This window comes from Scyliorhinus canicula, chromosome 2, assembly GCF_902713615.1.
Source record: "Scyliorhinus canicula chromosome 2, sScyCan1.1, whole genome shotgun sequence".
Lineage (NCBI taxonomy): Eukaryota > Metazoa > Chordata > Chondrichthyes > Carcharhiniformes > Scyliorhinidae > Scyliorhinus > Scyliorhinus canicula.
The window spans coordinates 7,117,318-7,144,507 of NC_052147.1; the positions used below are offsets into that span (position 1 = coordinate 7,117,318).

Sequence of the window (27,190 nt, forward strand, 5' to 3'; positions counted from 1 at the left end):
TTTTAGGAATAGGTGCCAAGTTTATTCAGCAATAGTATTTTTTGAATCAAAGATGAATTAAGTGCAATATGACTGCAGTCATGTTATCCTCATATAACTTGGACTTTTGATTGACACATAGCGGCTTAAAAACTGGCTTTCAGTCGATGCAAATCCCTTCTAAAAAGCAAGTTGTTTCTTACCCCAAAATATCATTTGAAATTGGGAGTGAGAAGAATGATACCAGCACAGGTTTCCATGCGATTAATGACCTGCTGATCTGTTTTTGGTAGTGGTAGTTGAGAAGGTCGCTCAAAACTTACTGCTCATTAAACAGTGCTAATAAAAGGATAGTCAACAATGCAGCAGTACTTCTATTATCAAGTCAAATCTGATGAGATTGTGCTCACATCCGCTCACGGGATTTGAACAGAGGCAAGAGTACTGAAAAGTGAGCCAAATTGGCGAACAGGTTTTACAACTTGCATTTATTAATAACAATAATTTTTATTATTGTCACAAGTAGGCTTACATTAACACTGCAATTAAGTTTGGTACTGTGTACTCTTGCAGCTCCCTTGAAATAAAACAACACCATTCCATTTGCCGTCCCTACTGACTTCTGCACCTGTGTGCTAGCCTTCTGGGTTTCATGAACAAGGACCCCCAAATCCCTTTGTACTACAGCTTTCTGCGCTCTCGCTCTCTCTCTCTCACACGCACTCCATTTAAATAATCTTCCTTCTCATTCTCTCGTGCAAAATCGACAATCTCACAATTTCCCACATTGAATTCAAGTTGCCAATGTTGTGCCCACTCAGTGAAGGAAGAGGAAATGGTGTATCTTTCCCCTCACGCATCTAGCTGTAAATGTACTAGAGAATTCTGTTTTGAGCAGCCCCGTTTAGTTTGTAACATTCATGAGTCCGTGTCAGATCGGCTGTTTGTCTATGTCTGGGCTGTACCTTGAATTGTTTGACCCAGACTCAAAAGGCAAACTAACAATAATAATAAACGCTTATTGTCACAAGTAGGCTTCAATGAAGTTGCTGTGAAATACCCCTAGTCGCCACATTCCGGCACCTTTTCGGGGGGGGGGGGGGGGGCGGTACGGGAATTGAACCCGCGCTGCTGGCATTGTTCTGCGTTACAAGCCAGCTGTTTAGCCCGCTGTGCTAAACTAGCCCCGTATGTAACATTGTTGGTGTTGGCCGTGGCTCAGTAGTTAGCTTTCCCACCTGAACCAGATGATTGTGGATTCAAATATCATTCCAGAAATTTCAGCACAAAAAAACTAGGCTTGAATATAAGAAATAGGAGCAGGTGTAGACCCCACAGCCCATTGAGCCGGCTCAACCAATTAATATGATCATGACTGATCTTGGGTTTCCACTCCATTTTCCTCCCCACTCCCTGTAATTCCTTGTATCCCTGAAACACTTACTCAATGATGAAGCATCCAGAACCATCTGGGCTAGAGAATTCTAAATAATCTGAGACCTTTTAAGTGAAGAAATTTCTCCTCATCTCGGAACTAAACATTTGACATCTTATCTTCAGACCGTGTATTACGATCCCAGTTGGACAGGAAGAACAGGAAGATCCCAAAATAGAACCCTGATACGAAAGACTAATTTTTACTTATTTTTAATAAAACACGGAAGAACAGAGTCACAGGACTGATAATTAGTATTAACAACAAGAAAACCCATCTAACATTTATTGAACATAAAAAATTGGATTATAATACAGTACTCCTCCCCACTTAGTTTAACAATTACACACCGAAATTAAGATTAATCTGGATTACAAAGTACATCGGAAGACACAATCAACCCACAAAGTCCCTTAAGCACACAAGATGACTCAAGACACACTCCTGACCCAAATTAATGTCTGCGAATTTCTCCTGATATTCCCCCTAGATGATTCATACACCACAAGCCACCTTGTCTTACTGAACTCCGGCTTCCACATAGTGATTTCCAATTCCACTTTCAAAAGTAACACTTTCAAGTCATCTTTTAAATTATGCTTTCCCTCTGCTGCTATCATCAAGATTTCACATTCAGGTTTTGCACCCCTCCCTTCAGGTTTCCTTTGTCTTCAAGGGATCAAAGGATATGGGGGGGGGGGAAAGCGGGGACAGGTTACTGAGTTGTATGATCAGCATATGATATTAAATGGCGGAGCAAGCTCGAAGGACCAAATATCCTACTGTTCCTCCTATTTTCTATGTTAAAGGCTTTTACACAAGTTCTAAGGTCCAGCGACTGATTTCCACAATTATTTCAAATAATGTTCCAAATGTTAGTAATTTCTCACAAATTTCCGCAAATCTTAACCATTGTTCCATATGTATGGCGTTTCTTCTAGCAAGGCTGAAGAGGAGTTCCCTATTTAGCCTGCTAAAACCACCTGTTTCTAGCAGAGCTGAGAGCTGAGCTGCCTTCTCTCTGACTACCTATCCCCAATTCAATTAAATTCAGCAAAACTAAAATTCAAAAGCTTCTCTGCCTTACAAGGTTCCAGTTGGGAAGCAACCACTGCTGCTTTATTTACTTTTTAAGCCGTAGCTCTTTCTAAGCACGATAAAACGTCACTTAATTGAAACCAACCCTCACACATACTAACACCGTTGCCCAATATGAATCGAACTAGGTTTTACCCTTCTAGGCACAAAAACATTTAAAGTTTTTTTTTGTAATGCAACACACTTTATTAAATATAGTTAACCCGTAAATTATACACAAGAAACACCCAGGATTCGACTGTACTACCCGCAAAGGTAGTTTGGTATGCTGTAGATCCGACCCCCGAGTACCTCTGGTTCCTCTTTGCGAAGGTGATTCTCGCTGGCTCTCTCTTCATTGCTTCCTTCCTTCTGGTCCGGTCAAGGTCACCTCACACACCGAGTCTTTGGTCCAGAAACATTAAGTTAAAACCACTTTAAAATATACCTTCTAATTTTTACCAATACAAATATAAATCTCTTAAAACTACCTTTATTTTCCTAATCCTGTGCTTTGTTTCCATTGGTCAGGGAACCTATCTCTGTGTCCACCATATCAAGCCCCTTCAGTATTTTGTAGGTTTCACTGTGCTCACCTTATTCTTCTAAACTCCTGAGGAAAAAAAAGACCGTTTACTTGGCCTTTCATCATAAAACCACCCCCTCATCCCAGGGACCAATTTAATGAACCTTCAATGCAAGTATATTCTTTCTTAAATGTAGAGACCAAAACTGCACACTAGTCCAGATGTGGACCAAAACCCTGTTAACTGTGGCAAGATTTATTTATTTACTCGTACTCCAGTCCCCTTGGATTAAAGGTGAAAATTTGATTGCTTGCTGCATCTGTATACTAGCCTTGTGTTCCTTCACAAGCATCCCCAAGTCTCTTTGAGCATCAACACACATAAGTTTCTCACCTTTTAAGAAATATTCTACTTTTTTTTTATTCTTGTGACCAAAGTGAACATCTTCACACTTCCCTGTTTTACATTCCTTCTACCATTATGTTGCCCACTCACCTAGTCTGTCTGTATCTCTCTGCAGTCTATGTGTCCCCATACTACATACCTTTCCATTTACTTTGCTATCATCTCATCAGCAAACATGAATACATTTCTGTCTGTTTTGTAATATTTCCAAAGACAAAACTGGGTGGAATTGTGAGGAGGATACAAGAAGGTTTCAAAGTGATTTATTCAAGTTGAGTGAGTTGGTAAATACATGGCAGATGCAGTACAGCATGGCTAAATGTGACATTATACGCTTCGGTGTGAAAACAGAAGGGAAGAGTATTATTTAAATGGTGATATATTGGGAAGTGTGGATGCACAAAGGGATCTGGGTGTCCTTGTACACCAGTCAATGAAAGTGGAGAGGTAGGTGCAGCAAGCAATTAGGAAGGCAAGTGGTATGTTGGCCTTCATAGCAAGGGGATTTTAATTCACAAGTAGAGATGTCTTACTGCACTTGTACAGGGCCTTGGTGAGACCGTGCCTGGAGATTTGTGTGCCGTTTTGTTCTCCCTACCCAAGAAAGGGTATACTTGCCATAAAAGAGTGCAACAAAGGTTCACTAGGCTGATAACCGGGTTGATGGGACTGTCCTATGAGGAGAAATTGGTTCGACTGGGCCTGTATTTACTAGAGTTTAGAAGGATGAGTGGGAACCAAATTCTAACAGGGCTGGACAGACTAGATGAGGGAGGATGTTTTCCCTATTGAGGAATCTAGAACCAGGGGACAGAGTCTCAAGATGTGGTGTAGATCATTTAGGGCTAAGATGAGGAAAAGGTTCTTCGCTCAAAAAGGCAGTAAAGCTATGGAATTCTCTACCGCTGACGGCTGTGGGAGCCAAGTTGTAAGAAAGAGAGAATTTTTTTTTTATTTTAATGGTAGCAAAGGGTATGAGGAGAAAGGAATGTGGCATTGAGATCGAGGATCAGCCATGATATTGAATGGCGGAGCAGGCTCAAAGGGCCAAATGGCCTACTGCTGTTCTAATTTCTATCTTTCATCTAAGTTAATATAGATTGTAAATAGCCAAGCCCCAACACTGATCCATGCAGTACTCCACTGTTCACTTTCTGCCAACTTGGAAAAAGACTCATTTATTCTCCTTCTGTTTTCTATACGTTGAACAATCCTCTATACTAATATATTATTCACAATCCATGAGCCCTTATTTTGCCGATTAACCTTTTGTGCAGCACCTTATCACATGCCTTTTGGAAATCCAGGTATAATACATCTGGTTCCTCTTTATTTATCATACTAGTTACATCCTCAAAAAACTAGTTACACCCTCAAAGAACTCTAATAAATTTATCAAACAAGATTCCCCTATGGGAAAATAATTTTGACTTATTCTAATCATACTATGCTTTTTCTAAATGCTTGTTAAGATTTTTAAATAATAGATTCCAGTGTTTTCCCAACAACTGATAAGCTAACTTAACTGGCCTGTTAACCAGTTTTCCCCCCCCTCCCTCCTTGAGCAGTATAACACTGGCCAACATCCAATCGTGTGGAACAATTACTGAATCGAAGGAATTTTGAAAAATCGTTAGCACATACACAATCTCTGCAGCTACCTCTTTTAAAGCCCTTGGGTATAGACCATCAGGTCCTGGAGAGTTGTCTGGTTTTAGTCTCTTAAATTTCTCCTCTACTTTATCACTGCTGATATTAATTTCCCTAAATTACCCTCTCTTTTAGGCATCTAAGTTATTGTCGATTGCTGGTATGGAACGTGTCTCTGATACTATGATCATTTACCTCTATTTGTGCCACTAAATCATCTATCTTATTGCAGATGCTTTGTGCATTTGAATAAAGATGCTTTAATTTTCTTTATTTACTTCTATCCCCTGCAATTCGTTGAAGTATGTTTTTTATTAAACTCTGTATTCTTCCTTGTCCTACTGTTCTCGTCTTTATCCATGTCACCATACTGTTCTGATCCCTCAGACTTTTCTCTTTGGATTTCTAAACCTCCTCCCATCGAAACTCACTCAATAGAGGTACAGATGAGCCACCTTTTGGATAAAATAATGAACCAAACTCTCTTGGGTGGATGCAAAAGATTCATAAGACTTTTTAAAAAGCCTGTTGACATGAATGCAATACAAAAAAGTGTATTTTACCAACACTGATCACCAGTCACGTGGGCAAATAATTCCACAAAGTGATGGGTGCGGGGGGAAATGCCAGGGATTTTTTTTTTCCAAAAGGATATTACAGCAATGTAACCGGAGATTTTTAGTCACCCCAAAAAAGAAAGATGCAAGCAAGTATACTGTTTATTTCTCCTGCTCCATCTTAGAACAGATGTTTTAGCACTCCAGTTGTGCATTTTCATTACTACAGCTGGAAATTGAAATCAAAGCACAAAATGCTGGAATAGAATGTTTAGAAGGATTGATAATTTTTACCATATTGCTGCCTCGTGTTATATTGGGCGGCACTGTAGCACAGTGGTTAGCACTGTTGCTTCACAGAGCCAGGATCCCAGGTTCGATTCCTGGCTTGGGCCACTATCTGAGCGGAGACTGCACGTTCTCTCCGTGTCTTGCGGGTTTCCTCCGAGTGCTCCGGTTTCCTCCCACAAATCCCGAAAGACATGCTTGTTAGGTGAATTGGACATTGTGAATTCTCCCTCGGTGTACCTGAACAGATGCTGGAATATGGCGACAAGGGGCTTTTCACAGTAACTTCATTGCAGTGTTATTGCAGGGGGCAGCAGGGTAGCATGGTGGTTAGCATAAATGCTTCACAGCTCCAGGGTCCCAGGTTCGATTCCCGGCTGGGTCACTGTCTGTGTGGAGTCTGCACGTCCTCCCCCTGTGTGCGTTGGTTTCCTCCGGGTGCTCCGGTTTCCTCCCACAGTCCAAAGATGTGCGGATTAGGTGGATTGGCCATGCTAAATTGCCCGTAGTGTCCTACAAAAAGTAAGGTTATGGGGGGTTGTTGGGTTACGGGTATAGGGTGGATACGTGGGTTTGAGTAGTGTGATCATGGCTCGGCACAGCATTGAGGGCCGAAGGGCCTGTTCTGTGCTGTACTGTTCTATGTTCTATGTTAATGTAAGCCTACTTCTGACAGTAAAAATTATTATTATTATTATTTGCTGCCTTCATTCCAATGGAGATTAAATGTTTGGTTAACTCTGCTCTATTTCTCTCAAAAGATTCTTGTCCCAGAACTCTGTGCTATTCATCCAATCCCAGCTTCCTTGTGGAGAAAGGCAGTCTGCCTACCCAGTATTCTGTATCGACTGCACTGTCTGTTAACAGCGGAGGAGTTGAGAGCCCAAACAGCCAAGGAGGCAGGTGTGGGAATTGAAGCTCTTCCTTCAAACTTCAGGTGTGTATATTTATGTTTGTTATTTTAAAAAAAGAGTCTGGTATTGCTGTAGTGCCTTTAACAATTTCAGGGTGTCTGAAAATGTGTTACAGCCAGTGTAGGACATCTGAAGTGCAGTCACTTCACTGTTGTAGTTGGGAAATACAGCAGCCAATTTCATACAGTTGGGTCTCGCAATGCTAAGACATTGGAGCAGTGTATATGACCCATCAAGCCTGCTTCACCATTCAATGTGATCGTGGCTGATCTTGGGCTTCAACTCCTTTTTCCCACCTGTTCCCCATGTGCCTTAATTCCGTAAAACCCCCAAAATCAGCCTATCTTAGCCTTGAATGTATTCAACAATAGAACATCCAAAAACGACAGCAAGATGTGTATTTGTTGGTTGCACTACTTGGAATTAATACCATGGGAATATTTTTCCCATCCAATTGAAAGAGCAAATGGGACATCTTGGTTGAATCTCTTATCCCAAAAACGACATCTTCAAATGTGAAGTGATCTCCATGAAATGTAAAATTATTAAAGGGCTTAACTGGATTGATGCCAGGAGTCATCTTCGGCAATCACTCGCTAACGAGTATGATTTTCATCCTCCGAAAGTCCTTGCCACCGGTCATGGGTTCAGTGGGTCCTTGCATGGCCGCTGAGCCTGATCCTAGAACCCCATCTCGTTCTGGGATATGGTTATTGTTCCTTGGACTGAGATCACTGGTATTTCTTTCTCAGGCTCCTCTTGCTATCAGGTGTTCTCGTTGTGTCCCTTCAACCTGAAGGTTTCTCCAAGTAGGTCTCTTCTGAGTATGGGACTCCCAGGCATTGACGTCTATGTAGCTTTTCTTGAGATAAGCCTTCAGTGTGTCTTTGAAGCAGGCTAGTTCACCTAGCCTGCACATCTTTGGGTTGTGGGGGCGAAACCCACGTAAACACTGGGAGAACGTGCAAACTCCACACGGAAAGTGCTCCCTTTTGTAAGGGAGCCTTTCTTGAGCTGAGCGATGAAGGTTTGCTTTGACAATCAGGACTCTAGCATCCCAAGCACATGGGTCACCTAGCAAAGTTGGTTTTCGATAATCACGGCCTGCCTCTGGCTGGAGAATCCAGAACATAAGTCACAGTTTCAGCATAAAGGGTCTGCAGTTTAGGACTGAGGTGAGAAGAAATTTAAACTGGGGGTTGTCCAACTTTGGAATTCTGGAGCCCAAAGGGCTATGGATGCTTAGCCATTGAAAATATGCAGGACGGGGCTTCCGGTGGTGGCAATGGAGTGAGCAGTGACGCATTTGTTGACTCCTACTCGAGGTTGATTTTCTTCGGTCTTTTCCCACCCAAATGGCGTGGTACGTTTTTGTTTGTAAATTTAGAGTACCCAATTCATTTTTTCCAATTAAGGTGCAATTTAAAATGGCCAGTTCACCTAGCCTGCACATCTTTGGGTTGTGGGGGCGAAACCCACGTAAACACGGAGAGAATGTGCAAACTCCACACGGACAGTGACCCAGAGCCGGGATCGAACCTGGGACCTCGGCGCCGTGAGGCTGCAGGGCTAACCCACTGCGCCACCGTGCTGCCCAAATGGTGTGGTACTGAGTGTATGAGTGCCCAGGGAAGCTAATACATCTCTGGTAAGGCTAGTGTATGGATCAACGGACGGGAAGTGCCACGCGAAAGAGAAAACAGTTGGACAGGGGAGTTCTTGTGGTGCGCCACAGGTGAAGCTGGCGGACGGCATGGGGCAGCGCTGCCCCCCCCTCTTTTCTCTCCCCCCCCCCCCCCCCCCCCCCCCAACGTGGTTGACGGGGCAGCTAGAACATGGACCTGTACAGCACAGTACAGGCCCTTCAGCCCACGATGTTGTGCCGAACTAGTCTGAAACTAAGATCAAATCAACCTACTCCCCAATCATTCTAGTGCACGCCATATGCCTATCCAATCCGCTTAAAAGTTCCTAAAGTGTCCGACTCCACTACCATAGCTGGGAGTGCATTCCACGCCCCAACCACTCTTGAGTAAATGAAATGAAATGAAAATCGCTTATTGTCACGAGTAGGCTTCAATGAAGTTACTGTGAAAAGCCCCGAGTCGCCACATTCCGGCGCCTGTCCGGGGAGGCTAGTATGGGAATCGAACCGTGCTGTTGGCCTGCTTGGTCTGCTTTAAAGGCCAGCGATTTAGCCCAGTGAGCTAAACCAGCCCCAAACTGGAACCCAACTCTGACATCCCTCCTATATCTTCCACTATGAACCTTATAGTTATGCCCCCTTGTAATAGCTACATCCACCCGAGGAAAAAGTCGCTGAACGTCCACTCTATCTATCCCTCTCATCATCTTATACAACTCAATTAAGTCACCTCTCATCTTCCTTCGCTCCAATGAGAAAAGCCCTAGCTCCCTCAACCTTTCCTCATAAGACCCACCCACCAATCCAGGCAGCAACCTGGTAAATCTCCTTTGCACCCTTTTCAGTGCTTCCACATTCCTATAATGAGGTGACCAGAACTCTGCACACTACTCCAAATGTGGTCGAACCAAGGTCTTATACAGTTACAGCATAACCTCATGGCTCTTAAACTCAATCCCCCTGTTAATAAATGCTAACACACTATAGGCTTTCTTCACGACTCTATCCACTTGGGTGGCAACTTTCAGAGATCTATGGCCATGAACTCCGAGATCTCTCTGCTCCTCCACATTCTTCAGAACCCTGTCGTAAACCCTGTAATCCGCATTCAAATTTGTCCTCCCAAAATGAATCACCTCACACTTATCAGGGTTAAACTCCATCTGCCACTTTTCAGCCCAGCTCTGCATCCTATCAATGTCTCTTTGCAGCCTACAACAGCCCTCCACATTATCCACTACTCCACCAATCTTGGGTTAGCAAATTTACTAACCCAACCTTCAACTGCATCATCCAAGTCATTGATAAAAATCACAAATAGCAGAGGACCCAGCACTGATCTCTGTGGTACACCGCTGGTGACTGGGCTCCAGGATGAAAATTTACCATCTAACACCACCCTCTGTCTTCTGGTGAGGAAAGAGGCTTTAGAGGATTTGGTCACGGTGGTGGAGCTGCTCAGGGTGGCCACTGAGCATGTGGAGCAGAGGCAGGAGGCTCAGGACCTGGTGATCCAGAAGGTGGAGGAGTCAGTAGGGGAGCCTGAGGATCGGCTGGCCTCACTGGAGATGGGGTTGGTGTTGAGCAGCCAGAAGAGGCTAGAGACAAATTAGAGGACCTTGAGAACTTCTCCAGGAGTCAGAATTTGAGGGCATTAAGGGAGCGGAGGCTGCCAAATATGTGGTGAGCATACTGGAGAAGCTGATGGGGGAGGGGTCTCTGACTTGCCCCTCAAGGCGGATCGGGCACACAGCGCTCCGGAGGAGACGCAAGTGGGGGAACCACCGAGAGCGATGGTGGTGAGACGGCATCAATTTTTGGACAAAGAAAAGGTTCTGAAATGGGCAAAGGAGACCAGGAAATGGACCTGGGAAGAGTGAGCTGTGGATTAACCAGGACGGTGTGGAGTTGGCGAAGTGGAGGGCCGGGATCGGATGAAGTCAGCCCTCTTGGGTGAAGTTCGGGGTTCAGTACCCTGCCCGATTCTGAGTGTCGCATCAAAAGCAGAAATTTTATTTTGGCTCGCCAGAGGAGGCGATAAAGTTTGAGGGACCATGGACTGGTAGGAGTGTGAGGACATGGACATTTTGGAGAGGCGTTTAGTGTCCATTTTGAGGCACATGGGGTGGGCAATTTGGGGTGGGTTTCAACAGGGGAGCGTGATGGTGAGTCTGCCTTTTGTTTCTCTGTTTGTTGGTGTTTGGGAGGATTGGGGGATGTGGGAAAGGGGTGGACTGGAGGGGGGAGGGGAAGTCAGGCCTTGGTTGGGGCCACCAGGCTAGCCGGGTGGGTTAGTTGGCCGGGGGGGGGGGGACGATGGGGGGTTTTTTTTTGTTGTTTTTTTTTTTTTGGGGGGGTGGAGGAGAGTTGCTGACATGGGCGTGGTTCGTGTGGCACAGGTGGGAAGGGAGAGTTGGGAAGGATGGCCCCGTTCGCATCTGGGGATGAGCCTGGAGGGCCGGGAGCTGGTTTAAAAAGGGGTATGGCTGATCGTCAGGGAAGGGGGACGGGGAGCCCTCCGACTAGGCAGGTCGCATAGAATGTGAGAAGGCTGAATGGGCGGTTTAAACGGTCGAGTGTTTCCATGCACCTGAGGAGCCTGAAGGCGGACGCTGTGTTTTTGCAGGCGACGCACCTGAAGCTGGGGGATCAGGACGAGGCTCAGGAAGGGATGGGTGGGGCAGATGTTCCACTCAGGGTTGGACATGAAGACGAGGGTGTTGGTTAATAAGAAGGTGGCTTTTGAGGTGGGGAGCATTGTTCCGATCCGGGGGGGCGGGTAGGTATGTGATGGTCAGTGGGAAGTTGCAGGGGGTGCGGTTGGTCGGGTGAATGCGTGTCCCGAATTGGGATGATGTGGACTTTGAGGCGGGTGTTGGGAACGATCCTGGACCTGGACGCGCATTGGCTGATTATAGGGCGTGATTTCAATACGTCCTGGATCCAGGTCTGATGTTAAAGAAAGATAAGGACCCAAAGTAGTTGATGCAAAGTTGTAGGTGAAGATGCTAGCAATGCGAATTGAGGACTGTGTGCCGGGGGTGATGGGGAGGACCAGACCGAAGTTGTGACGAGAAGGCAGTTGTCGGCAAATGTGCAGAGTCGACTTAATGTAATTATGATGCTCTCGGTGGGGCAGGAAGTAGATGGACGAAGAAAAGGCTTTTGATTGGGTGGGATGGACGTACTTATTGGAGGTGCTGGGGCGGTTTGGGCATTGGTTTGTAGGTTGTTCTCCAAGGCGCCGGTGGTGAGCGTTCGGACAAACTGGATGAGTTTGGAGTACTTTGGGTTATAGCATGGATGAGGCAGGGGTGCCTGCTCTCCCAGTTGCTTTTTGCCTTGGCGATAGAGCCATTGGCAATGGCACTTAGGAAGTCGAGGGATTGAGCAGGGGGGGTCATTGGGTTTCGCTATACGCGGATAATTTTTTATTACATGTCTCGAACCCGGTGGGCAGCATTGGAGGGATTATGGAGATTTTGGGGGAATGTCGCTGGTTATCGGATATAAATTGGGGGGAAAGTAAGGTGTTCCTGATCAATGCTAGAGAGCAAGAGAGGAGATTTAGGGGGGTTGCGTTCAGGGTGGTGGGTGGCGCGCTTTAGGTATTTGGGAATCCAGGTGGCGCAGAGCTGGGTCCAGCTGCACAAATTGAACTTAGTGTGATTGGTGGCTGGGTGAAGGTGGATTTTAAGACGTGAACAAAGAAAATTACAGCACAGGAACAGACTCTTCGGCCCTCCCAGCCTGCGCCGATCCAGATCCTTTATCTAAACCTGTCTCCTATTTTCCAAGGTCTACTTCCTTCTGTTCCCGCCCGTTCATATACCTGTCTAGATGCTTCTTAAATGATGCTATCGTGCCCGCCTCTACCACCTCCGCTGGTAAAGCGTTCCAGGCACCCACCACCCTCTGCGTAAAAAAAACTTTCCATGCACATCTCCCTTAAACTTTCTCCCCCTCACCTTGAAATCGTGACCCCTTGTAACTGACACCCCCACTCTTGGGAAAAGCTTGTTGCTATCCACCCTGTCCATACCTCAATCCTAATCTACTCCACCTTTCTTCATAGCTAGCACCCTCCATACCAGGCAACATCCTGGTGAACCTCCTCTGCACCCTCTCCAAGGCATCCACATCCTTCTGGTAATGTGGCGACCAGAACTGCACGCAGTATTCCAAATGTGGCCGAACCAAAGTCCTATACTACTGTAACATGACCTGCCAACTCTTGTACTCAATACCCCGTCCGATGAAGGCAAGCATGCTGTATGCCTTCTTGACCACTCTAGCAACCTGCGTTGCCACCTTCAGGGTACAATGGACCTGAACGCCCAGATCTCTCTGCACATCAATTTTCCCCAAGACCCTTCCATTGACCATATAGTCCGCTCTTGAATTTGATCTTCCAAAATGCATCACCTCGCATTTGCCTGGATTGAACTCCATCTGCCATTTCTCTGCCCAACTCTGCAATCTATCTATATTTTGTTGTATTCTCTGACAGTCCTCATTGCTATCTGCAACTCCACTAATCTTAGTATCATCTGCAAACTTGCTAATCAGACCACATATACCTTCCTCCAGGTCATTTATGTAGATCACAAACATCAGTGGTCCGAGCACGGATCCCTGTGGAACACCACTAGTCACCCTTCTCCATTTTGAGACACTCCCTTCCACCACTACTCTCTGTCTCCTGTTGCCCAGCCAGTTCTTTATCCATCTAGCTAGTACACTCTGAACCCCATACAACTTCACTTTTTCCATCAACCTGCCATGGGAAACCTTATCAAACGCCTTACTAAAGTCCATGTATACGACATCTACAGCCTTTCCCTCACCAATTAACTTTGTCACTTCCTCAAAGAATTCTATTAGGTTTGTAAGACATGACCTTCCCTGCACAAAACCATGCTGCCTATCACTGATAAGTCTATTTTCTTCCAGATGTGAATAGATCCTATCCCTCAGTATCTTCTCCAACAGTTTGCCTACCACTGACATCAAGCTCACAGGTCTATAATTCCCTAGATTATCCCTGCTACCCTTCTTAAACAAAGGGACAACATTAGCAATTCGCCAGTCCTCCGGAACCTCACCCGTGCTCAAGGATGCTGCAAAGATATCTGTTAAGGCCCCAGCTATTTCGACCCTTGCTTCCCTCAGTAACCTGGGATAGATCCCATCCGGTCCTGGGGACTTGTCCACCTTAATGTCTTTTAGAATACCCAAAACTTCCCCCTTCTGTATGACAACTTGACCTAGAGTATTTAAACATCCATCCCTAGCCTCAACATCCGTCTTGTCCCTCTCCTTTGTGAATACCGATGCAAAGTACTCATTAAGAATCTCACCCATTTCCTCTGAGTCCACGCATAAATTCCCTCTTTTGTCTTTGAGTGGGCCAATCCTTTCTCTAGTTACCCTCTTGCTCCTTACATACAAATAAAATGCTTTGGGATTTTCATTAACCCTGTTAGCCAAAGATATTTCATGACCCCTTTTAGCCCTCTTTATCGTGCGTTTGAGATTCGTCCCACTTTCCCGATATTAGAACATAGAACAGTACAGCACAGAACAGACCCTTCGGCCCTCAATGTTGTGCCGAGCCATGATCACCCTACTCAAACCCACATATCCACCCCATACCCGTAACCCAACAACTCCCCCCCTTAACCTTACTTTTATTAGGACACTACGGGCAATTTAGCATGGCCAATCCACCTAACCCGCACATCTTTGGAGTGTGGGAGGAAACCGGAGCACCCGGAGGAAACCCACGCACACAGGGGGAGGACGTGCAGACTCCACACTCCACACAGACAGTGACCCAGCCGGGAATCGAACCTGGGACCCTGGAGCTGTGAAGCATTTATGCTAACCACCATGCTACCCTGCTGCCCTAAATTCCTCCAAAGCTTCATCAGTTTTGAGTTGCCTCGATCCTATGTATGCTTCCTTTTTCATCTTAGCTAGTCTCACAATTCCACCCGTCATCCATGGTTCCCTAATATTGCCATTTCTATCTTTCATTTTCACAGGAACATGTCTGTCCTGCACTCTAATCAACCTTTCCTTATAAGACTTCCACATTTCAAATGTGGATTTACCCTTAAACAGCTGCTCCCAATCCACATTCCCTAGCTCCTGCCGAATTTTGTTATACTCTGCCTTTCCCCAATTTAGTACTCTTCCTTTCGGACCCCTCTTGTCCTTGTCCATGAGTATTCTAAAACTTACGGAATTGTGATCGCTATTCCCAAAGTAATCACCGACTGAAACACCAACCACCTGGCCGGGATCATTCCCCAATACCAGGTCCAGTATGGCCCCTTCCCGAGTTGGACTATTTACATACTGCTCTAAAAAACTCTCCTGGATGCTCCTTACAAACTCTGCTCCATCTATGCCTCCAACACTACACGAATCCCATTCAATGTTGGGGAAGTTAAAATCTCCCATCACAACCACCCTATTGCTCCTACATTTTTCTATAATCTGTCTGTATATTTGTACCTCTACTTCATGCTCGCTTTTGGGAGGCCTGTAGTAAAGTCCTAACAATGTTACTACACCCTTCCTATTTCTCAGCTCCACCCATATTGCCTCAGTGCTCGAATCCTCCATCGTGCCCTCCTTAATCACAGCTGTGATATCATCTCTGACGAGTAATGCATCTCCTCCACCCCTTCTACCTCCCTCTCTAACCCTCCTGAAGCATCTATACCCTGGGATATTCAGTTGTCAGTCCTGCCCTTCCCTCAACCAAGTCTCAGTAATACCAATAGCATCATATTCCCAGGTACTGATCCAAGCCCTAAGTTAATCTGCCTTACCTGCTACACTTCTCGCATTAAAACAAATGCACCTCAGACCATCTTTGCGTTCATCATCTCTTCCCTGTCTTCTCTTCCCCTTAGTCACATTGAGTTTATTGTCTCGTACCTTACTGGCTTTCGTTGCTGCTTCTTTACTGACCTCTAACTTCCTAATCTGGTTCCCATCCCCCTGCCACATTAGTTTAAAACCTCCCCAACAGTGTTAGCTAAAGTACCCCCTAGGACATTGGTTCCAGTCCTGCCCAGGTGTAGACCATCCGGTTTGTAATGGTCCCACCACCCCCAGAACCGGTTCCAATGTCCCAAAAATCTGAACCCCTCCCTCCTGCACCATCTCTCAAGCCACGTATTCATTCTGACTATTCTTGAATTTCTACTCTGACTGTCCCGTGGCACTGGTAGCAATCCTGAGATTACTACCTTTGAGGTCCTACTTTTTAACTTATCTCCTAACTCCCTAAATTCTGATTGTAGGACCTCATCCCTTTTTTTACCTATATCGTTGGTGCCTATAAGCACCACGACAACTGGCTGTTCACTCTCCCCCTTCAGTATGTCCTGCAGTCGATCGGAGACATCCCTGACCCGAGCACCCGGGAGGCAACATACCATTCGGGAGTCTCGTTTTCGACCACAGAAACGCCTGTCTACTCCCCTTACAATTGAATCCCCTATGACTATAGCCCTGCCAGTCTTTTACCTGCCCTTCTGTGCAGCAGAGCTAGCCACGGTGCCATGAGCCTGGCTACTACTGCCTTCCCCTGGTGAGTCATCTCCCCCAACAGTATCCAAAACGGTATACCTGTTTTGGAGGGAGATGACCGCAGGGGACACCTGCACTGCCTTCCTGCTCTTTCTCTGCCTTTTGGTCACCCATTCCCCGTCTCCGTCACCAATCCTAATCTGCAGTGTGACCAACTCACTGAATGTGCTATCCATGACCTCCTCAGCATCGCGGATGCTCCAAAGTGAGTCCATCCGCAGCTCCATAGCCGTCATGCGGTCTAACAGGAACTGCAGCTGGACACACTTCCCGCACATGAAGAAGTCAGGGGCATCAGCCGCGTCCCTGAACTCCCACATTGTGCACGAGGAGCATAACACGGGTCTGGGATCTCCTGCCATTTTTACCCTTTACCTTAACTGTCACTTGACAACAACCCCTTCACAAACCACCTTCAAATTAGGCTGACCGCACTGCACGTATGCAAATCTCCGCGGAACAGCCAATCAGTAGCTCCGCTCTGCTGCCCTCTGCTGGATGCTTGCTTGCACTCAAACTCCTCGGGTCTCTTTCGCAGGTACACCTTCAAATTAGGCTGACCGCACTGCACGTATGCAAATCTCCCCGGAACAGCCAATCAGTAGCTCCGCTCTGCTGCCCTCTGCATGGGATGTATTGTCGCTGGCTGGGTGTGTGCAGACGGTGAAAATGACACTGCTGCCCAGGTTCTGTTCCTGTTTCAGAACCTCCCTATCTTCGTCCCCAAGTCATTTGTCAGGAAGGTTAACAGGATAATTTGGGGGTTTGTGTGGACAGGGAAGACCCTGTGAGTGAGGCGGGCAGGGTTGGGGTCTGCTGGCGTTGCTGAATTTACTATTGAAAAATGAAATGAAAATGAAATGAAATTAATATTGGGTGGCAAATATTGTGATGGCGAGGAATTGGGCTGTGTTGGAGAGGTCAGTTTGGGGCGGTGGAGGTAGCGTTGTGTTGTGGAACAAGCGGAGGGGTCTGTTGTTGGCACCTCCTCGATTCTCGCCAACGGGGTATTCTGTGAACCCAATGGTGATGCCGGCATTAAGGGTGTGAGGTCAGTGCAGGCAACATTTTGGGATGGATAGCATGTAGTTGTTAGTCCCGGCGGGGTTGGAGAAATTGTACGAGTTGCCCAAAGGGTATCTGCAGGTGAGGAATTTGATGAGGAGAGTGGTGCCGTCCTTCCCGGAGCTGCCACCTCTGGTGTTGCAGGATAAGTTGTTGTCGTATGCAAGGCTATGTCTCATCCAGTTTAAAGTGTTGCATAAGGCCCCTGAATTACATCCACGTGTTCTGGACTTGTCCAAGACTGAGGGGTTCTGGCAGAGATTCTCCGATGTTATATCTGAGGTTCTGGGTGTGGGGGTGGCCAACAATCTGGAAAGTCAAGTTCACTTTGCGGGGTCGGTAGAGGGTTCACCTTGAGGTGGAAACAGTTCATTGATTTCTTCAAAGGGGATTGAGGGGACAGCAAGGGCTATGATGGGACAGGAGGTGGAGGAAGTGAAAGATCAGTCACAATTTTATTGAACGGCAGTTGTGGGTTTAATGAATTTATTGTTGTCACACGTAAGGGCTAACCGGTTTTCTCTCTTGGCCAGGGAATTGAACGTGGGTGCTTTGGATCCAAGCTAAAGGGAAAATTAGTATTTATTTATTTTTTAAAAACAAACTGAGAGTAGAATGAAAAAAACAACACTTGTGTCTTTTAATTAATTTACCCTATAAATGTACTCATTAGTTTCAAAGCAAAATGTAATGGTGAATATGTCCAGAAGTTTATTCAGGATCTGAGTGGAGCTTCATTTAGAAATTCCTGAAAGAAACAGCTTATTCTTCTGAAAGCCTATGAATCTTAACTTCTAACATTTGAAAGTATCAGATTGCATCGTAGTAAGTCTGTTTGGACCAAGCCCCACTACAGTTGACATAGGAGATGAAGTTCAAATCAGGAATGCTGGTAACAGTCCAGAGTAAACACCAGCAATGCAACAGTTTTTATAGTGATTATTGTATTATACAAAATACAACTCTCATGGGAAGGAATTTCCAGGACTCTAATCTAATAGAAGGGGTTCAGACTTCCTAAAACCATGAAGGCTCATATTAAGTGGTTTATAACGTCATCTGAACCCTCCGATTTTATTGCAACCTTGAAATTCGTCCTTGGTGTCTGATTATGTAATGTTCAAGGTATGCTTTTTAAATTTTAAAATGCTAACTTCTGTTAGGTGAGTTTGTCTCATTTGAGAGGGTTTTCATCCTGGTGACCTTGTATGTAGTTTTCTGAGAATTAACTTACATCAAGCTTCAGGGAGGGTCTATACATAGCATATGTACAACTTAGCTTGAGGCTTGTTAACATTATGTCATCTAGCCATCAGAACCTGAAGATTATATTACAACAAAATCCCGACTACTTGTATAAATGTTTGCTCACTTAAATGATTGGTTGGACTGAAGCACGCCTGGAGGCTTCAGCAATCGCTGCATCAGTCAGCTGAAGTCTGGGTTCACCAAACTTGTTGGGAAGACTGCAGCTATTATGAAGAGTTCTCCATTAAGTAATGCAAGGAAAAATCAGAGATGTGTTTTCACTGTATGAAAGTGCGCTGTATAATCAGTGATATCTGAACTTCAGTTCAAAAACCTGACAATATAATACTTGGCGATGAGGCAAGGTAGTTCCTTCTCCCCAAACTTGGTTTTAATTACACTCTTGATCATTGGGTTGTCCTGAATTTTGTAAACTTACACTGCATTATTGTTTCATTGTTGAATAAATGCTACATCACAAGAGCATGATCTCTTTGTATCAACAACTTGAGAGAGATGCATATTAGTGGGTACACGACTTTAGACGTTAAGCATAGTCTTGGCAATTCAACAGCAAAAGAGGTGGCAAACGGGCAAAGATACGGCATCCCTGTGTGACTAGTTTTATAAAATGGGCAGATCTGCTTCAGTTCATGAGCTCAGTAAGACTGGCTGGTCCTTTTAAGTGACGCATTAATAAATTCATTAAACACAGAACCTTCATGGAAAGCACAAATCTGGATGGAACCCATTGTTTTTTTTTCCTGTATATCTTTATGGGAATGGAAATCTTGAAATTACCTTGTTGAAACCTGTAACTACAATAACTTTATCATTTGAATTCTTCTGAGGTAAAACTGCAAAATGATTCGACAAAAGATATATAATGTAAACATTTGTATATAAAAATCAACGATTTGGATGAAGGAATCAAATGTAATATTTGTAAGTGTGCTGAAATCTCGAAGTGAAATTGTGAGTGATGGAGGGGAAGTAAAGGCTTCAAGGCAATTTAGACAAGTGAGTGGACAAATGCATGGCAGATGCAGTAAACCATGGATAAGTGTGAAGTTATTTATTTCAGTCGTAAAAACCAAATGGCAGAGTATTATTTAAAGAGAGATTGATTGGGACATGTTGATGTAGAAAGGGACCTGGGAGTCTTTGCACACCAGTCATTGAAAGCAAGCATGCAGGTGAAGGCAAAATGAAATGTTGTCTTTCACTGCAAGAGGATTTGAGTATTATGTGCAGTTTTGGTCTCCTTGCCCAAGAAAAAATATGCTTGTCATAGAGGGAATGCAGCGAAGGTTTACCAAACTGATTCTGGGAGGACAGGATTGTCGTATGAGGAGAGATTTGGTCAACCAGGCCTATCGTCTCTGAAGTTTAGAAAAATGAGAGGGATCTCATTGAAATGTATAAAATTCTGACCGGGCTGCACAAACTCGGTGCAGGGATATTGTGTCCTCTGACTGGGGTGTCTAGAACAAGGGGTCATGATCTCATGATACTGGATATGATATTTAGTACTGAGATGAGCAGAGATACGTTCACTCAGGCTGGTGGACCTGTGGAATTCACTATCATAGAAGGCTGTGGAAGCCAAGTCACCATCCATTTTAAGAATTAAATAGATTTCTAGGCACGAAAAGCACCAAGGGGCATGGGGACAGCGCGGGAGTATGCCTTTGAGATACAGGATCAGCCATGGTCACAATGAATGGTGGAGCGGGCTGAAGGGGCCGAATGGCCTACTTCTATTTTCTATGATTCTAAAGACATTACAGCTCTTTCTACGTTGTGATGCAGTCTCTAATTTGAAAACTATCAACTATTGATGACATGTCATACTGGCAAGTGCCACGCATCCAATTTAATCATAGGTTATGGAGTTGAGGGTATAGAAATCGGATAATTTTGATATGTAGTGCACTGAGAAATCTGACTGTCGAACCAAGGGATTTAAGAACAGCAAGGTTGAAAAGGATAGAAGAGAAAAGGAAGCCATAGTTAGATGGCATCAAACTTTGGATTGTAAAAGCACGATGATTCCAGGGGAAAGACCAAATCTTTGTGTCCCTGCAATAGAATGAAAGAGTAGGAGTCAGTAGGATTATTGCTTTCAGTGCTGGAGTGGAAGTTGCATAGTAATCACACTGGCCCAGAAAATTCCACCATGGGAAGATGGGAACTTAATCCAATAAATAGTTATTTGGAAGTGATGAGATCCCAACTGGTTACAAAGTGCTTCACAGAAGGGAATGTACCATTCCTATCCAGTCTGATCTACATGTAACTTAAATCCCAACATGTGTGGTTGATTCTTAGGGTGTGATTCTCCAGCCGCATTGTGCTCTCGCTTGAGTGCAACGCAGCCGGAGCATGCCGGTAAAGGCTTCCAGCGAACCTCCCGACAGCTCCGTGCCTCCTGGGATTCTCCGAAGTCCCGCGAGACATCGGAGTCAGAACCCTGACCCAAATGGGCGAGAACAAATGACGCTTGCGACAGTAAGTCATAAACCTACTTACGACCTACCTGTGCTGGAGGGAGAGGGGTGTTTGAAGGGTGGGGAAGTGCAGGGCAGGTAAATAGGGGCCTCCAGGAGGTTGGATGGGTGATGGTCCAGGGGGGTGGGGGGCCTGAAGAGGGGGGACTCTCCAGGGGCCCCCTAACGGGGTGCCCTCACTAGGGGGGGGGGAGGGGGGGGATGGAGGGTTGGTGGGATAGTGTCCATATGTGAGGGGGGTGGCATTGCCCATGGGTGGGGGATGCGAGGGACCCACAAGCTCACTTGGAGACCGGGGCACCCTTTCAAAATGCCGGCCTGATCAGAGTTCAGCCTCCCAGTGCTAAACGAAATTCGAAGTGTGGGCTAAACTGGTGACAATCTCCCCAGAGCCCAAAAAAGTGACTAAGTATAATTGATTGGGGTGGGAGCCTCCCTGAAAAACCCACCACAAATTAACTTAGAAATTTTTTGGGAGAAACACACCCTTAATGTTGCCTGAAGGACCTCGAGATGAAAGTGGAAAGGCTTGATGAAGTTCTGAGTTTCCCTTCGGGGAAGTTGAGTTTATTTGTGCAAAATGTATTGACTTTTATTTTGTAAACTTGTGATCTCTGTTGTATTAGGTACCCCAACCTAGACTTTGGGTGGAAAAAGTCTATAGACAGCAAAGCTTACATTTTGACAACCAGCTCCTGTACAGATGAAAATGATAGTTGCTATATGCACAGCACAACTGTAGTCCCTGACGATGCTGCACATCGAGGTGCTATCAACGAGAGCTCCTTCTTGGAGCACCTTCATCAGCCGCCTATGAACAGCAAAACATCCACTAAGAGTCTGTCACCCAAAAAGCTCTTCAGCGCTGAGAAAGTCACCAAGAGCACAATACTAGTAAATGGCATAGTTTGTACCGAAAACCTAACCAATGGAAATGCTGAACTGCTAAGTAAAGATTGCATTTGCCATCAAAATCAAATTAATTCCTACAGGCATGACTTACTCGTACAACCAGCTACCTCAGTTCCCATGCTTAACACACACCACAGTGAGAACCAGCCCAAGCCCCGAGTTGAATGTAATCTACAAAGTAATAACCTAGACGGAATTACTAACAAATCTACCTCAGATTGTTGCTCGAAAGAGGCAGTTTCCTGCAATTCCTCAGAGCCTCTGGCAATTCCGCAATGGATTTTGGATTCGGGCGACTGCCCCCCTGGCGTATATACAACCGAAACCCTCGGCCCAAACCCCGGTCTGATTCTCCAAGCTTTGACCTTGTCAAATGCCAGCGATGGGTTCAATTTGGAGCGCCTGGAGATGCTTGGCGATTCATTCCTGAAACACGCTATCACAACGTATCTGTTTTGTACGTATCCAGATGCTCATGAAGGCCGGCTGTCTTACATGAGGAGTAAGAAGGTAAGTTTTAAATATGCAACTTAAAAGGGCATGTGGGTTGAAACGTGTATTGCAAGTTTCAACTTTTATATTTTTCGACTTTTGTCTATTCCTCTGCTCCCCTTATTCAGGAAGAATATTCAGGATGGTTTAAACGTGAATGCAGTGTTATAAGCAGATAGTCTTCTGCAATGTAAAGTAAAACCCAGTGTCAGGTCACTTCAGATCACTGGTTTACATGAAGCTCTTTTATTTCTCTCAACATTCCAACTGCCAAAGAAAAATCGACATCGCTGCAGCCACTCTTTGAGCCTTTATCAAGTACTGGCTAAGAGGTTGAAATATTTTTAATAAATCACTTTTCTGTTTATGACATCCTCTCAAACTTTTCTTAAATGGAGGATCTGGAAAGTCGAGACTTGAGGATGAGACGAGCATAAGTTCTTTAACTGTTTTCATTTCTTCCAGTTGTCCCCACTTCTTGAAAGTGCAAGCTTTCTGGGGTGCTGTACCCGCTGTTCCCCGAAAATAAGTGTGCATTTTTTTAGCCTAGATGGTGAGTTTTGCTGGGCTGTTTCTCATCAAGGGCATTACAGGCAAACCAAATCATGCCTTTGCACCTAGTGAACATTATACTGACTTTCAATCGGGCTCGGGAATCTTTTTTTTTAGTCCTTTTTTTCTTTGGCATCGGAGCAGAAACCTGTTTTTTTTTTTAAATTTGCAATCTCTGCTTAACTTTATTTTTTTTAAAAATATTTTTATGCTTAACTTTATTTTAATGTGATCCATTAAGGGTCCACCCATCATAAAGTGATAACCTTGAATATTCTCCAGCAGGGATATTTATTTGTCAACTTTTACCCGAGAAGTCCCGTTAAGTTAAAAGCCAAAAGCTGTATCATGGAAGAGAATGAAATTTCTGAGGTGACCTTTTAGCATTTAACTTTGAACTAGGACCAGCAAATTCAACTTGCCACTGTAAACGATCTGCACCATTGCTTTACCTGAGACTTGTCCTTAAACTATTCTAAGTGCCATAGATGGTGCAGTAAGCTGAGCACTCTGTTCGACCACCTTAAGGATTTGTGGGAGGACAATTTTCTATGTCACATTTCAACGGTCGAGCAAAACAAAATTGAGCCACTCCATCCCAGTCAAAATGGCACCCGTAACATAAAACTGCCCATATTTCACTGCGCAAAGCCACAAGGTGTCTGGTTGAAGATAACTAGAATCATTGAAATTGATCAATTATGGGGTGTTTTAATGAATGTCTTACTTGGGTACATTGTTGGAACAGAGCCGAGAGAGCTATACTTGTATTTTGCTATGCTGTAACTAACCTGATAACCCTCTTATACCTGGCCAAGCTACTGCGCACGGCTGGAATGAGAAAACATGGCCCCTTTATTCCGTTGTTATTCCAGTAGATAGCCCTCACTTATTAGATGAATCAACTACACCATTCTTAAAAGCTTGGGGACTGAGCTTCTAGCCCTTTCCTCGAGCAAATATTGAACTTCAACTAATGTGTCGAATTTTTAAGACTTATTTTAAATTAAATCAGGTTATCAGCCTTTGAAGGAATAAATAGTCTGTTGAAATGACAGGTACTGTTTAATTGTCACAAGCAAGACTTTGGGCTTGTGAAATTAGATGTCAGATTTCAACATCGCCTGTCATCGCCTTCCTGCAAAAAAGCCTTTTTACACTCATGCAAACATTGCCAGGGACAATTAACTCTGTCCGCCGTCTTAAATTGATAGACCCCAATAGAAAGGGAGATGGAGAGGATAAAAAAAGGCTTTTGACGCATATTAAGCCACACGACAGGAAAATGTAAGGAAATCAGATTTGGAGAAGGCTGGAGAAATCCCATCTGTTCTAAACTGTCAAAAAAAATCAAATGTCATAACAGTAATTATTATTTTATATGTGAATTGCAATATTTTTAAAAGTCTCGGCACTTATATTTTTCATTTGAGTTACTGGATGATTACAGAGTCTGCCCTCATCAATCCATAAGAGTCTTCTAGGTGTCACCATAATGACAGATTGTTAGAAGCATATTTATACATTATACTGTAATACACTGGAATAATGTTACGAAGCCCATGTTCTGACAGAATAATTTCAGATTGGAGAGAATATTGCAGTGTTAATTATTTCAGAGTGTGGTGCATAAAGAATAAACTGGATGATTTAGCAGGAAATGTGTTCTAAATTATATTGTTGTAATTGCAGCTGTTTCCTTAATAAATCAATTTTAAAGAAAATAGAGAGGGGGGCACCTGGAAAACATTACCATTTTCTGCCTAAATAGCCACCTCTGGCTTTAAATGTGGTGGATATGTGCTGCTGGTTAATTGATGCATTGTACAAAATTGATGCAGCAACAAGGATTCAAAGTCAAATGAAAAGGCAAAAGGCTGCAAATGTACCTCTGATCCATTAAGTTCTGAAGAAAAAAGGTCAATGTTCCAGGTTACCAATGGACATGTAGCAGAATCCTGCATTTGCTCTTATTTAATTTACAGCATTTGCAATTTTTATCATTATGAATGAAAATTGATCGCGGCATTTAAGGTGAGGAGTCTGAGCTTAATTTGTAGGTCCCCCAGGTGTCAATAAAAAAACTATTTCTCAACAAACCAGGCCTCAAATCGATTGTGGTTTGCATCACGCTGTGTGCTTGTGGATCTTTATTTTTAAAGCATTGGAGGTCATTTATTTGTGTGCCCTGTTCTAACTTGAGCATTCCTGTGGTATTTCTGGTCCACGTGAGGTAAGGATGCATACTGGGCAACGTGTTCTTTGAGTTGTGAAAGAAGGATCACTGACCTGAAATGTTCTGTTTCTCTCTCCATTGATTCCGCCTGAGCTGCTGAGGGTTTCCAGCACTTTCTGGGAGTTGGATGCTAATTTTCCAAGTTTGTGTGACTGGAGAAAAGCTTCATCCACTGACCATGCTCTCAACTATTTAGCCCTCGAGCTCAAAATTCTCCCCAGAAACACCCTCCTCCCTTCCTCCTCACTACCTCTTGTTTAAGATTTAATAGTTCAAGAGGTGGTTTTACTCCTCGCCATAATCTCTTTTGGTTTGATGCCAAATGATTGAAAGAAGCACCGTGGACATTTTTCTGCATTAAATGTGCTCTATAAATGGAAGTCACTGATGTGAAGACATGGGTGTGCTGCTGCAATCCCCCATTTTACGTTATCACCTTCAAGACACAAGGTGACAAACTTTTACCTTGTTAGCATGGTGTGTACTGCTTGATAACCCATGAGACATTATAAATTTTCAGAAACTTTCTCGTTTCTGTATTATTTGAATCCCTTTAATGAGATCTTTCTGCTTTATCATTAAATCGGTGTCTTTCTTAAATTACATATGTCACACACAGATTTAAATCCCCAAGGGTTTACTATCAGCAGAAACTGGATTTAGTTTTGCATTGAATATCCACGTGTTTAAATATGCCTGAATTTTCTTCTCTCATTTTTCACTCTCTTCTACTTGTCCCCTTTGCTCCTGTTAGGGGCCAATAACACTTTAGAGAAGAAATCCGAACACCTAGTAATTAAACGACAGAACTGCACCATAATATTTAATGTTTTTAACAAAAATAATCTTTTACTGTAAGCACCAATAACTCAGCATAAGCTTTTGTAAGCTTGCCCTTTGAAATGGCCTAGCAAGTCACTCAGTCAAGGGCAATTAAGGATGGACAACAAATGCTTACCTTACCAGTGTCACACTCATCTTATGAAAGAATATGCATTTTTCTGAAAGTTCTCTCATCTTGCAAAGTCTTGAAGGTTCATTCACTTACCCTGGAACCACCCAAAAGGAATGCCACAGCCTTTCAGAGTTTACTTTAATTGTCCTTCGTATTCCAGCTATTCCTTAGAGGTAAGATTTTGGTGAAGCCCTTCCATTAGTTTTGGTGACACAGCTCTACACTTCTCTTTACTGACCTCGCGTATGTGGATGCCTTAGCAGCTTGTTTGGGTTATTGGCAGATATTCTTCTGCTTGTCTACAGATTTCCAAATTAACTGCTTTCTGCCAGAAGGCTTTGTGAGGATCTCTGTAGATTTCTCCTTTAAATTTTTAACGCAAATCTTCCCGCTGCTTTTCCCTCATGAAATCCAAACTAAGATATTCCATGCAGTGAACTACAAGATTAGTATTTTCTCTGCTTGAAATGTAGGCCCAACTGACAATTGCTTTGTCACTCGAGTGAGGTACAGTATTCACCAAAGCAAAGCTACAGCTGCCTGTTTATTTCCAAACTGAACTGCTTGCTTCAGTGAGCAAACACCCACACAAATGAAACAAGATTTCACCCGAATCGCTATCTCGATGGCAAGCTGACAAACACGGCCTATTGCCAGGTAGAAATGCAAATCAATTACTTCTTAATTCCAAAGATTTTTCTTGATTCTGGGAAACAATATGATTCATTGAGTTTTTCGACTTTGTTTCCCAGAATTGCTAGCTTTTAGCTTTTCTTTTGGATAACCATAGCCATCTGGCTCTACCAGGAGTTCCAGAAATCATACAATTTAAAGTGCAGAATGAGGCCATTCAGCCCATTGGGTCTGCACCAGCCCTTGGAAAGAGCACCCTACTTAAGCCCATGCCTCTACCCTATCCCAGTAACCCCACCTAACCTTTTCGAAACTTAAGGGCAATTTAGCATGGCCAATCCACCTAACCTGCACATCTTTGGACTGTGGGAGGAAACCGGAGCACCCAGAGGAGACCAGACATGGGGAGAAAGTGCAGACTCCACACAATCACCCGAGGCTGGAATTAAACCTGGGACTCTGGAGCTGTGAGGCAGCAGTGCTAACCACTGTACCACCATGC

General features: G+C 44.3%; 1 protein-coding gene and 1 long non-coding RNA gene across 5 annotated transcripts in view; one reads left to right on the top strand and one right to left on the bottom strand.

Moving 5' to 3' along the window:
* dicer1 (dicer 1, ribonuclease type III) overlaps positions 1–27,190 on the top strand; it is a 174,222-nt gene that overhangs the window by 112,411 nt on the left and 34,621 nt on the right. For all 4 annotated transcript variants that reach the window (XM_038822311.1, XM_038822319.1, XM_038822325.1 and 1 more), the window contains 2 exons: positions 6,680–6,855; positions 21,535–22,330. In XM_038822311.1, coding sequence (XP_038678239.1) covers positions 6,680–6,855; positions 21,535–22,330 — 972 coding nt within the window. The remainder of the gene's footprint in view (positions 1–6,679; positions 6,856–21,534; positions 22,331–27,190) is intronic.
* LOC119950597 lies at positions 1,614–26,581 on the bottom strand. The gene is made up of 2 exons (XR_005457366.1): positions 26,149–26,581; positions 1,614–2,896 (listed from the first exon to the last, which is right to left on the bottom strand). It is a non-coding gene; the product is annotated as an uncharacterized LOC119950597 (long non-coding RNA).